At 33.8% G+C, this 12,843-nt stretch overlaps 1 protein-coding gene across 1 annotated transcript; it reads right to left on the reverse strand.

Moving 5' to 3' along the window:
• Positions 1 to 9,691: 9,691 nt before the first annotated feature.
• Positions 9,692 to 10,994, reverse strand: LOC140431887 (serine proteinase stubble-like; the record flags this gene model as incomplete). The annotated part of the gene is made up of 3 exons (XM_072519759.1): positions 9,692 to 10,008; positions 10,126 to 10,394; positions 10,713 to 10,994. Coding segments are annotated over 3 exons (868 nt in total), but the record flags the coding sequence as incomplete, so codon positions are not given.
• Positions 10,995 to 12,843: the final 1,849 nt, after the last annotated feature.

Consider the following 12,843-nt stretch of genomic DNA (forward strand, 5'->3'; position numbering starts at 1 on the left):
TAACGGTTTGTCTTTTTCAAGATATAAACAGGAACATTTCAATCCAATTAAGTACATAACGGTACATAACGAAAGTTATTATTGAAAAGTGATTTCTATTAAAAAGACTATCAAGGACATTTCAGTTAAAAAAAGTGATGACTTTGAGTACAAATAGCTCAAATCGATTGCGAAAATGAACCGGAAGATTTCGTAAAGTGTTTACTTAAGCTGGTGTTTAATAAGTATGCATTAAAACGATTTATAAGATGTTTTAGTGATTTTTTTTTCAAACATTTTATCAGAACTCCACACATGTGGATTCTATATATTATGTGCACTGAAGCCGCCAACAAGTGAAAAAGGAGTAGTCAATTGATGGCTACTAAATAAATCTACAACGATCTCCAATCAAAAATAAAGATTAGCAACAAGTTCTCCGAGAATTTTATGGTAAATAAGGACCTAGGCAAGGTTGCAGTATATTTTCAACTTTTTTTTTAAATCTACCTAAATATGGCACTAATGAAATGCAGAAGATTATGTCCTGGAATGGGTAGAATGGGCATACGATTAAACGATAAATCAATCTTATATACGCTTTAGAAAAGAATAGGACAAATTATTAACAAAACAACCACCATATTATAAAGAAATATAGCAAAAACAACGTTTTTCACACGGATATGTACAGAAAATGACCCTCCCATCGAAATTAACATTGGATTGGCAACCACCTGAGCAAAAAAAAATAAGAAAGGCCAAAAAAAACACGGCTTGATAAAGTTCAAAAGACAATGTCAGAGAGAGATCTATGATCAGGAGACTTAGTTCATTGTCTCGGTGATCGTTGCTGTTAGTTGGATTTTCCTTTTTATGTGTATTGTTGTCCTAGGTTTTTCACCTCTTTAGGACGTGGTTTGTTTTTTTAAAGAGTTGGCTTTTGTAGTTGAATAATTGGTTCCACAGGTGGTACGCTTCTTTGGGTTGTCTGCGGAGGAGGATCCTGGACAATCAGAGGTGAAAGGGTTGTTGAGCTAAAACGGTCCTATTAAGAATTTTATTACTGAAAATATGGTTATAAATTGCCTGAATTTAATAGTTTTTAATTTAATTAATAAATATATAACTTGTGAATCGCTTGACGGTAGCTGTGGCTGTATCCTCTGCAATAGACAGGTATCATTGTGCAATGGGATCGGGAAACCACAGAAAACCGATACCTCCATGTCTAACAAGCTCGAAGTAAGCATTTACTGGTTGTTACGGCGAAAAAAGAGAGGAGTTGCTTCCAGGGTGTCAATGTATTTATCAGGGAGTTCATTGCTGGCAAGGGACAGTAATTTAGTGGATAGGAAAGGGAGTTTGGGTTTAGGTCATCTTTTGAATACTTTGCTGATGGATGAGCAGGTAGTTTTCAAGATATTAAGATTCCCAGTTCAAGGGGGAACAAGGATTCCCCGTTTCAATCTCAGCAGTCTTTGTGTAAGGTGGCGGTTGAACAAAATATAGAGGTTAAATCTATACTCAATCGCCGGCCTGATAAATGTTTTGTAAGTATGTATTAGTGTACGTGTGCGTGTCCGTTCGCACTTATCATAGAGGGCATTGAGTAGACCGACTCTGCTCCTAACCTTGTTACAGGCTACTTCCATATTGGTCCTCCAGTTTAGCCCCACCGAGGTACTTAATCTGGTCACGGAGTTGGAGTCGGTCGCCCCAGAGTCTAAGGTTGTTCTTCCGGCTATATTGTATGAGGTGAATCTGCAGAGACTGGAGGGTCTAAAGAGAATCATCTGTTTTTGTCAGGGTGATTTTGAGCAAACTGCATTTATGTCTCGTACTGTTGTTACGAAAGCTGTATCGTCTGTGTAGAGCAAGTTGAGGTAATCAGTGTAACGTGGGTTTGGAAAGTCGTATTGTATATAGTGTATAGTATGGGTGCCAACACTGAACCTTGTGGAACTCCCGCTGTAGAAATAAAAGAGTTAGAGAAATGACCTCGCATTTTTACCGCGATTCGACGTTGAGTGACATATGAGTGGGTAAGTCTAACAAATTGGAAGGGCACGGCATGTTCAAAAGTTTCCTGACCAGTCGAGCATGCCACACTTGGTCAAAGGCTTTATAAACATCGAGAAAAATGGCTAGGAAGAGTTTGTCGTCATTTAGACTTTGAGTGAGGTGGGTGACGATCTCTATCAATGCCGTTGTGGTGAAGTGGCCTTCTCTAAAGCCGAATTGAAATGTTGGGATAATGTTGTGTTGACTAAGACCTTAGCCAAGACGTTTGGTAAAGAAATCGGCCTATAAGAGTGCAGATCGGTCTGGGGTTTGCCCTTTTTATGGGGCATGATTGTATTGGCTTGTTTTCATGGAGATGGAAAGTAGCAGAGTCTAAGAGTGGCATTTTTTTAAATTTTGTTTAATTTTATTGATGATGTATTGAGATATAGGTGGTTTGTTAGGGTTTATGACACTATTAGGGACTGATATCTCAATCGCTTGATTTATCAGTTCATTAATGACCACGATACCACGATTAATATCATCAGGATAATTTAACTATGGAATGTTAGCTGACAAAAAGTTTTTGAATAGGTCCCAGTCGGCGTTTTTGTAGTCTCTTATTATTTGAGAAGGATGGGGGGGGGGGGAAGATTTTCCGACGTAATGGAGTCGCCAATAAAGCATTCGTCGCCTAATAAATCGATCAAGTCGTAAGTACATACGACCTGATCGACAGACGACATGCCCATGGGACCCATAAAAGTCGGTTCACGGTTATGTATGTGGTGAAAAGGAAGGTTAAGGAGCACATCTGAAAGGAGAATATCTACACGGTTAGTAGCCGTGTCGCCACATTGAGCGTTCCTGGCGTTAAAGTCTCCGAGAATGATGGTCTTATTTAGGCTAGATCAGGAGACAGGGCCAATAAATGTGAATATAGACTGGGTACCGGACATTATATAAGGGAGTTTTATGATCCGGATATTTGCATTTATTGCTCTATAAAGAGTAGTTCATATATTCATCTAGCCTTCAAGCTCTCCTGTTGAATTTTATGTTAGGAAAAATATTTTTTGGTATATACAGGTTAGTTTATTAAAAATAATGAAAGTAAAAATATAAAACTTTATTTATACATTAGATACAGTTACACTCACCTTTATGTACAAATAGAAAAATAATTAAATAACAACTTCGTTTTCACTTCTAACCATTACAATCAGCAGACAAAGATATAATCGCGTTTTATCTTTGTCTGCCAATATCTTTCAAAATAAATAAACTGGGATACCGACTTAAAGTGAATAAAAAGAATATATTATGTACTTTATTAAAACGTTGTGATGATATATGTGATATAAAGTTCATTGTAATCATACTACATCAAATATAGCAAGAAATGTTTTTCTTTTGCACTGTGTAAAGTCCATCTAAAAGTATGTTGTCTTGGTTTTTCCCTCTTTTACCAGTAAAATTTCTTATCAGTATTATAATAACGAAATAAATTAATTAAGGAGGGAACAATCAAGACAACAATGATGACACTACACTTATAGCAGCAAAATGAGCAAGAAATGCTTAATCTCCTGCGAAGAGTTGAATACGAAAGCAATAAAGTTGGCTTAAAAATCAATAGAGCTAAGACAAAAACAATGGTGGTAATGGTGGACAGATTCCACACTATTCAACATTAACATCTTGTATAACTAACGATGGTAACTGTGAAACACAAGTTCGGAGACGTATTGGTATGGCAAAAAATGCGATGAGTCGCCTAACTTAAGTTTGGAAAGACAGATATATCTCCCAAAATATCAAGATGAGACTGATAAATGCCCTTATATTCTCAAGATTTCTATACGGGGCAGAGACTATTCTTCGCGGACGCCACCGCCAAAAAATTAAAGCCTTTTAGATGTGGTGCTGGAGAAGAATGCTGCGCATACTCCAGCCACATATATGACGTCATATTTTCAGAAGAAAGATTGATAAAATTTATTTGCTGCGAGAAATAAGCCGCCTGGTCGGGAAGTTTGGTATGGAAAGATTTTTTTGACAATCAAAATAAAATATTTGTACACTATGATTTAATTCGTTTTTTAACAAAAAATAAAAGGTTTTAGCTCTTAACGTATGTACTCTCTACTCTGTTATAACCTTTACCTTTTCTTCTGAATTTTCTTTTCTCAAAATTTCCTTTGTTCTGAGATACGCAGAACAAGTATCTATTAAGAATTTATCACGCAGAATCGAATTTTATATTCCAGCAGGAGGGGGCTGCATGCCATGCTAAAAGAACTAAAAAATGGTTTGGAGACAATAACATTGTCTTCAAACTAAGTGTTTTTATGGCATTCGAGCAGTCCAGACCTTAATTTTATTGAGCCATTGTGGCATAAGATAAAACAGAAATTGCGTAATGATGATATGAATCACTCTATTTATTTTGCCATATTATGTTTTCTTATTGCGAATTAAATTATTTCCGGTTCAAACAAAAAGTTTGAACTGACAATATAAGTTATTTTTGGTTATATTATGTTTCTTTTTATTCACTTGTAACTAGTGTAAAAGTTAACATGAGCCTTATTGAAAACATGTTTCAAAGAGTCCTTCATTACACTAGACACGCACGTTATTTCTAATTAAATAAATTATCACTTATACAACTAATAAATAAATATTTATACGCGCTATCTCAGAGTCATAACTATGTACTTTTTTGTTCATTTTTATCACTTTCTTTCTTTCACACACCTTCATATTACAGTCCTTTAAATTTATAGAAATATTTTATTTGTGTCTTTTAAAATAAACAAATAAATAAATAAACAGCTTAATTATAGTTAGTTATAGTCAGCTTACTTGTCTAATACGTCTATTAAATATGTTTTATAATACAATGGTCAGTTTTAAAAATGTCCCAGTAATTTGTATATTTTTTTAAAAATAACATGTGTTAGTCCAGCCGCCAGAGATTGGACCCCTAAAAATCATATGAACAAGCTCAATTTACCGAGAATATTAATTTTGGGACCTTACAAAAAAGTTTACCACTTTGACCTTCTGGTTTCCCCACAAAATCCCCCTCGTAGAGGGGTAAAAACGCAAAAAAATATTTACCAAGAATCTGTACGTTGTAGAAAAAAAATGTTTTAAATAAAAAATGTGGCTGTGCAAAAATTTTTATTGGCACTTTTTGTGTAAAATGAACTGTTCTCTCAGAAGCAACGCTTGAAGTAAATGGCGATCGACAAAAACACTGTAACGTTATAAACGTCATATCTTTATTAATTTATATTTAAATAATTATTTTATTTTAATTTCTTTATTAATTTATTAATTTCTTTATTAATTTATTAATTCCTTTACATTTAGTTTCTTTTTTACTATTTTTTCTTCAAAAAGTAGTTGGCTCCCTCTTTCTCTTTCTTTCCGGTAGAATAAATATGTGCCTTCTCTCTCTTTGCCGGTAGACTAAATATTTTGTTCTATGTTGACACAAGAGCTAATTCCATCATAGGCAAACGTCCTATGACATCTGTGCTAACTTCATTGCAGTCTTCCACTTACTTTCTGTCAATCAGCTTTTCTAATATGGTGGGATATTATTTTTTTTGTCTATAATTGAAATTTATAAAAGGAGGCAAAAATTATTATAAGCTTTATTTTATGGTCTTTCATTGTAATGTATATTTTATAATTCTGACAGCATTTTTCAATATTTATAATCTTACTTCTTTTAAAGCCACGTTTTTCAATTTTGTGCATGTAGAAATCTAACAGAATTTACCTAATTTTAATAGTAATTCTATTTCATTTTATCCTTGCCATTTGCTATTTGTTTAATTATAATTTTGTAAAATAATTGGCAAGGAAGTTAAACTTACTTTGATGTTTCTCTAATACAGGCTGTTTAATATTTTAGTTTATTGGCTGTATTTTTTTTTTAACACAAAACCACATCAACCGCGCAGGGTTATTAGTGGATATAATAAATACATGAAATATTACATTAAATAAAATTGAATAACTTGATGTCTTTTAAATCGCTTAACACTGTCGAAATTTTTTTGATGAGAACTGTCTTGAGATCATCATCTGTGAATCCGTGGGATCTTCTTTTTTCCTTGAATTGAGGGCAATCAAGCAGGATGTGTTTCACAGTCACTGGGTTAGAGCAGCTGGAGCAGTTAGGTAGTGGTTGTTTTGTTATTAGGTATTTGTGTGTTAAGGCATTATGGCCAATTCTTAAACGATTAATAATGACTTGGTTTCTTCTGTTTAAAGGAGTCTCCAGGACATCAGTTATTTTTGGGCAAATTACATTTAATTTAGTACCTAATTTTTCCCAATAATTTTCCAAGTATTAATACAGTGGATTTTAACCAGGTTTTTTAGATCGGTGTACGAATATGTCTTCAATTTTGCAGGATGTTTTGAGTTCATTCGACTTTGTTAGCCAGTTGGTCTGCTTTTTTATTTCCGTAAATACCTGTATGTGAAGGTATCCAAATAAAAGCCGCTTCCTTTCCTAATGATCGAAATTTTTCTAGTTCGTTTTTTATACTCTGTATAATAGGGTTGTTGGTATATTGAAGACTTTATTGGAGAACGTATGGGATATTTCTGAAACTTTATTGGTTTTATGGGATATTTCTGAAACACTTTATTGGAGGACCTAATTGCCTAATTAAGAGGCCACACAAATATAATATAGAATAACTGCAGCTGTCAGGAGGACCTAACCACCTAATTGGAAGGCCACACAAATATAATAGCAAGCAGCCCATCGATGCCATAAGTATATTTAAATTTATTTAATGTAAAGAATTGGCAGGGTTGTTTTTGCTGTTTAAATATGTTTTGTCTTAAATAAACATGATTAGTTAAATAATTGTTTTATTTGCTACCAGCTAAGGGTACATCATTTCATTCATAGTTTAAGAAAAGACGCTGAGCTAGGCGAAGCATAGACGATAAGCTCCCATGGTTGATTAAGGTATTATTTTTATAATAGTATTTCAAACACTTTTTTAGTCTTATCGTTACACATTCGCGCCATGTTACTTGTTTTATTTGAAGAATTGAGCTCAGAATTTTGGTTTGGTAGTAAATATACAATCTTAATTAAATACTATTTTTATGTATTTCAATATATTCATTTTTTTGCAGTTAATTTTAATATTTCTATATTTTTCACTATTGTTATATATAAGTAAATTTATGAACATCAATTTTTACATGTTGGGTTAGAAAGTATTATCATTTTTATATATTTTAGCATATTTGATTTATATTTTATAATCAGATATTTTTACATATTTTTTTTATGATGATCGGAGTTTTTTGAGGAGAGTCGATAAAACAGAGTGTCTTATCGACAAAAATCAAAATGATATTTAAACATCACGCAATTTTTGACATTTTTAAAGATTTTCGTGACTTTAATAAAAGGTATTACCTTCATTGACCAGTCGTAGTGAAATTTTCATTTTTAGAGACCAATATTATAAACCTATAACATGAAATTTCAATTTTAAGTTGTGACAACAAAATGCGAGACGTTTATATATGAATAAAAAACGCAAAATTTAAACTTTTACATTACAAACGATCGCACCTCATGGAAAATGCTTCAAACAAACGGTTTTGGATGAAAATTGTAGCAGAAGTTACGTAATTTAAAAAAACGTACTCGAGTAGTTAAAAAAGAACAGCTTTAACCGTTTTAGATCGTTTGTAAGGTGAAAGTTTAAATTCAGCGTTTTTTAAGCATATTTCAAATGCCTCACATTTGTTGCCAAAATACAAAATTAAAATTTCAGACTACAGTTTTAAAGATTGGTCTCTAGTAATCAAAACTTTATAGGGGTCAATCAATAAAAGCAATAAATTGTACTGATCTTATGAGAATCATAGAAAATGGCAAAAATCGCGCCATGGTTATATATTTAACACATTTATAAAAACTGAGTTTATTTGCGGCAAAATACAAAAATTGCATAAGAAAGCTGCACTCTATATCATATTGATTTTTGTTGATAGAACACTCGTATCAAAAGATATCGAATTTTTACCGTCGAGCTAATACATACACAATCTATTCTCAGACGATAGAACAATAAATATTGATAGACAAACAAACATCGAAAATAACGACTTGCCCATCTTAACATCAGAAATAAAATACGGCTTAAAAAATATAAAAACCATAAACATCCAAAGAGGAGTTAGACAAGGTTGTATACTATCACGATTATTATTCAACTTGTACTCAGAGGACATCTTTGCCCATGCTGTAAATGTAGCACAAGAATGAATAAAAGTTAATGAAGAAATCGTGAACAATATCAGGTATGCCGATGATACAGTACTGATTGCTGGCAGTGAAGAAGAACTACACATTCTGTTAACCAAAGTAGTGCGAGAAGGAGAACTATACGGCCTTAAGGTGAATGTAAAAAAAACTAACACAATGGTAATTTCAAAAAACATACACACCAGTTATAAACATACTAGTCAACAACAATCTAGTTGAACAAGTGAAAAAGTTTAAGTATCTAGGCTGTTGGATACATGAAACCTTATACCAAGAACAAGAGGTTAAATGTAGAATAGAACAGGCAAGAAACACCTTCTTAAAGATGCTACAGTTACTCACTACCCGTAATCTTGATTTGTCCCTACGATACCGCATGATAAAGTGTTATGTATATAGTGTACTATTACACGGCGTGGAAGCTTGGACGTTAACAGTCAGCTCGTTACGACGTTTAAAGAGCTTTAAGATGTGGATATTTCGTCGTATGCTGAAAATTCCATGAACCGCCCGCGTTAGAAATGAAGAAGTTTTAAGACGTATGAATAGAGAACGTGAACTCACAGAAATTGTCAAGAAGCGTAAAACGTCTTATCTTGGACACATATTTAGACACGACAGGTATAACTTCCTTCAGCTTATTATGGAAGGGAAAATAGAAGGCAGACGCGGCCCGGGTAAACGACAAATGACCTGGCTGCGCAACATCAAAGATTGGACAGGATTAGACTTTCAAAGTTTAATAAGGAAAGCCCAAAATAGGGAAGACTTTGCAGAGGTCATCGCCAACCTTTGCTAAGAAGACGGCACCTAAAGATGAAGAAGAAGAGCTAATACAAATTTTATTGAACATTGATTGCGCGCGCGTAACTGACATTCGCTGAAAGTTACGCGCGAAAATCACAAATCGCTGATCGCTTCAAGCGTTGTTTCTGAGAAAACGGTTTATTTTACACAAAAATGCTTTTTCTATGGCTTACAAATTCTTGATAAATCGTTTTTTTCCGTTTTCCCCCTCTACGAGGACGATTTTAGGGGAAAGCGCGGAATAAAAGTGATAAGCTTTTTTGCATCTTTATTGGCGTCGTAAAATTGACAATCACGTCAAAATTCAGCTTGTTCGTATGATTTTTAGAGGTTCAGTGGCATTTTCGTCTGTGACGACTGGAGTGTATTAACATTTTAGGGTTTTGTTTTTTGCGTAACTCCTAACATATTAAAATATTTTGACTAAACTCGTTTAAAAATTTGCAGTTTAATACACATATATAGGTATATATAGTCTTGAATTTAACGAACAAATTTGTTTATTTTTAAAAATTTGGGAAATGCTCTCTAAAAATATTTCTATAAATTTGCGTTCGCGAGATCGAAAACTATCTAAAATTGTAAAATCTGATTGATCCAGTCTCGAAACTCGCTTATCCTAGTGTAAACGCCGGGTTGGTTCGGCTCTGCACAGCCGATGCCCCAGGAAATGACACCAGCCAGTAAAAAGCGATTATCTTGTCGCTGGATAACCATCGGACCGCCTGAATCGCCTTCGCAGGAATCGAAGCCGCCACGTCTCCAGCCGGCGCAAATGAAGATGTGTGGGATGTGTTCGATATAGCCCGCAGCTCGGTACATCGATTCGCAGACCGTGTTGTTGATCACAGGAACGGACACTTCTTGTAGGACACTCGGTAGGGGACCATCTAAAAGATCAAATAACATTATTAACTTTAAAAAATACATTAGAGTAAGAAAATATGATTTTTATTGCAGTTCTGATACATTCTTTTAAAATATAACTTTAAGATGACCGTTCTTACCTTCATATAACCTTCCCCAACCCGTTACATAGGCAGTTCTTCCAACGAAATTCTCATCGGATTGCGGAACACAAACTGGTAAGATATTCGGTTGGAACGTGACAGGCTCGTAAAACCTTAGTAGTGCTAAATCGTACTCGAATGTACGAGGATCGAATTGGGGATGTGAGGCTACTATTTGAACCCTTCTTTCTTGATGCAGATACGGTTCTGATTCGGTAGAAAGATCGTGCTCGCCTAACCGGAGAAGAAGATCACTCGGGGGTACACTGAAAAAATACACAGTGGCATGTTTTTAAACATATTTTTGAAAATATCTTATACATTGCAGAATACACTTTATATTAATTTTTCCATTTTTAAATGTGAATTTTTGTAATATTAACATTTTACGAGAATATACATTTTTTCTGGTAGCTACCCTTTCTGATTATATTACTCTTATTATTATTTAAATAATTCAAATCCATTTTACTCTTATTCGCGTCTAAAACTGACCTCAATTGCCTAATCTTTCTACCATTTTACGTCATATTTATAAAAAATACACATGTTGAATGTTGAATTTAATGTGAATTACAACTAACTTGTCTAAGTTAGTTGGCGCTATAAAAGTGTATCGTCGAAAACTCAAGATATGCTTGAATGCTGGATTTGAAGTTCCTATCCTGAGAAAGTCAATTGGAGTTATTAGATGTATACCTAAGTTTTTCAAATGTTCTGCTATAATGCTGTGCGGAATACATGGAGATACGTTGGAAATAATCAATCGTTCATTTGGAGTTATTAGTCTTCGGGCTTGAATACGTTCTTGATTAATTACTACAATTCCATTGTCGTTTGCTAGAAACTCGTCGACTGTTTGTTCACTAATAAAGAAGAAACAAATACGATCGTTTATAATTTTAGAAATAGAATGTATTTTTTTGGGATCCACTTTACAAGTTACTGCATTAAGGTAAACTTCAATATTAGAGTTTGGGAGTGAGTAAAGTAGAATAGACCCGGTAGAAGGAGAATATCATGGCTGCGGAATTTAAGAACATGGTTTAAGAAAACCTCAACGGAGCTGTTTCGAGCCGCAGCGAGCAAGGTCATGATTTCCAAAATCCGAAACGGATAGGAACCAGAAGAAGAAAAAGAAGTAGAATTGCTTGTTTTTCGTTTGGAAATTTATTTGTAGGTTGATCAAGAGCTGTAAAATATAATTTTGATGGTTGATTTACAAGTAGATTGCCAGAACTTTCCATGGTGGAAGTTCCCGCTGCTGAATCCATTTCCATGCTTGGTCTAAGTAACCTGAATACGGCCCTGGTGCTTATAATGGATCATTACTGGAAGGAACAAGTAATAAACCTCACGCCAAATCGGCGAAATAATTGTTTACCCTTGATTTGTTATAGATGAAATAGGAAAGTCAAACTTACAATTTTTAGTCCAGAAGAAGTAACACTTTTACACTGCACCTTTGTCTAAATTTTAAATATAAACAAAATTCTACATTTGAAACAAAAAAAATTTCTTATTTTGTCCAAACTAACAAGCTAATGTTAAATATCAATTATCGCTAATTGCTGATATGTTTATTGTTCGGAGGTTAGAACGAGAATCTGTATGTCTTCTTGATATTCATTTTCAAATGGAAATTAACCAATTTTTAGTTTCGACTGTAATTCATATCTAATTTTTCACTATTTTGTTCTAGATTAAGTCTTTGCTCGTTCATAGTATTCTCAGTATTTATATTTAATCGGATCTTTTATAATTTATTCTTATCCAACCCTCCATTTAACAAGGTCTTGGTAATCTTAGTTGTAGGTCTTCATAACAGAATAGATAATAAGAAATTGTCTGTATAATACAAGAACCGGTGCACTATTCCTTTCATCTATGCAAATCCAATCTTCTTTGAGAAAACCACTTGTTAGTTCAACCGTCGAGACAATGTAACTGAGGATGACGCTGATGTAATTTGAAAACCCCTTGATGTGCAAAATTAATGTAACGTTCTCAGGATATCTGCAAGAGTTCGGCGACTGAGTGCCTGATGTAATTGAGAGATTCTTTAATAATTGAAAAGTTTTATTAATAAAATGTGGGTAAGAGATTTGCTTTTATTTGAGGCTTACAGTGAATGTATCCATTTGAGTTTTTAGCACAGGAAAATTAAAGAAAAATGTTAGTTTGTACACGAAAATAAAAAACTACAAAATTAAAGCGTATTATTGATTATTTTATGTCTAAACAAAATTCTATATTGTGGATGCTGTTAGTAAATAAGTACAATAAACTTTCAGGGAACAATAATTGCTGCACCAATTTAAAGCTACTGAAAGCTCAAAATATAAGTGAAAGATTAAGTGAATAAAGCAAACAGAACCGCAGGTTGCCTGAATGAAACAATATGGAAAATAAAAATATCGAAAAAGACATAAAATGCAGAATTTACAAAACAGTCATCAGACCAATACGCGGCAGAAACACGACCAGACACAAAGAAAACGCAAAAGATTTTAGAAATAGAACAGATGCAAACACTTGATGGTAAAATACTATGGGACAGAGCTAAAAGTACAGATATACGACGTAGATCAGGGTGGAGAACATCAAGCTCTAGGTAAGAAATAGAAGAGTAGAATGGAACAATCATCTATGCCAAAATGACAACAAATAGTGTAGAAAAAACGACAAGATACGGCTCTTCAATAGGAGGACGAT

Source organism: Diabrotica undecimpunctata, unplaced genomic scaffold (genome assembly GCF_040954645.1).
Source record: "Diabrotica undecimpunctata isolate CICGRU unplaced genomic scaffold, icDiaUnde3 ctg00002210.1, whole genome shotgun sequence".
Lineage (NCBI taxonomy): Eukaryota > Metazoa > Arthropoda > Insecta > Coleoptera > Chrysomelidae > Diabrotica > Diabrotica undecimpunctata.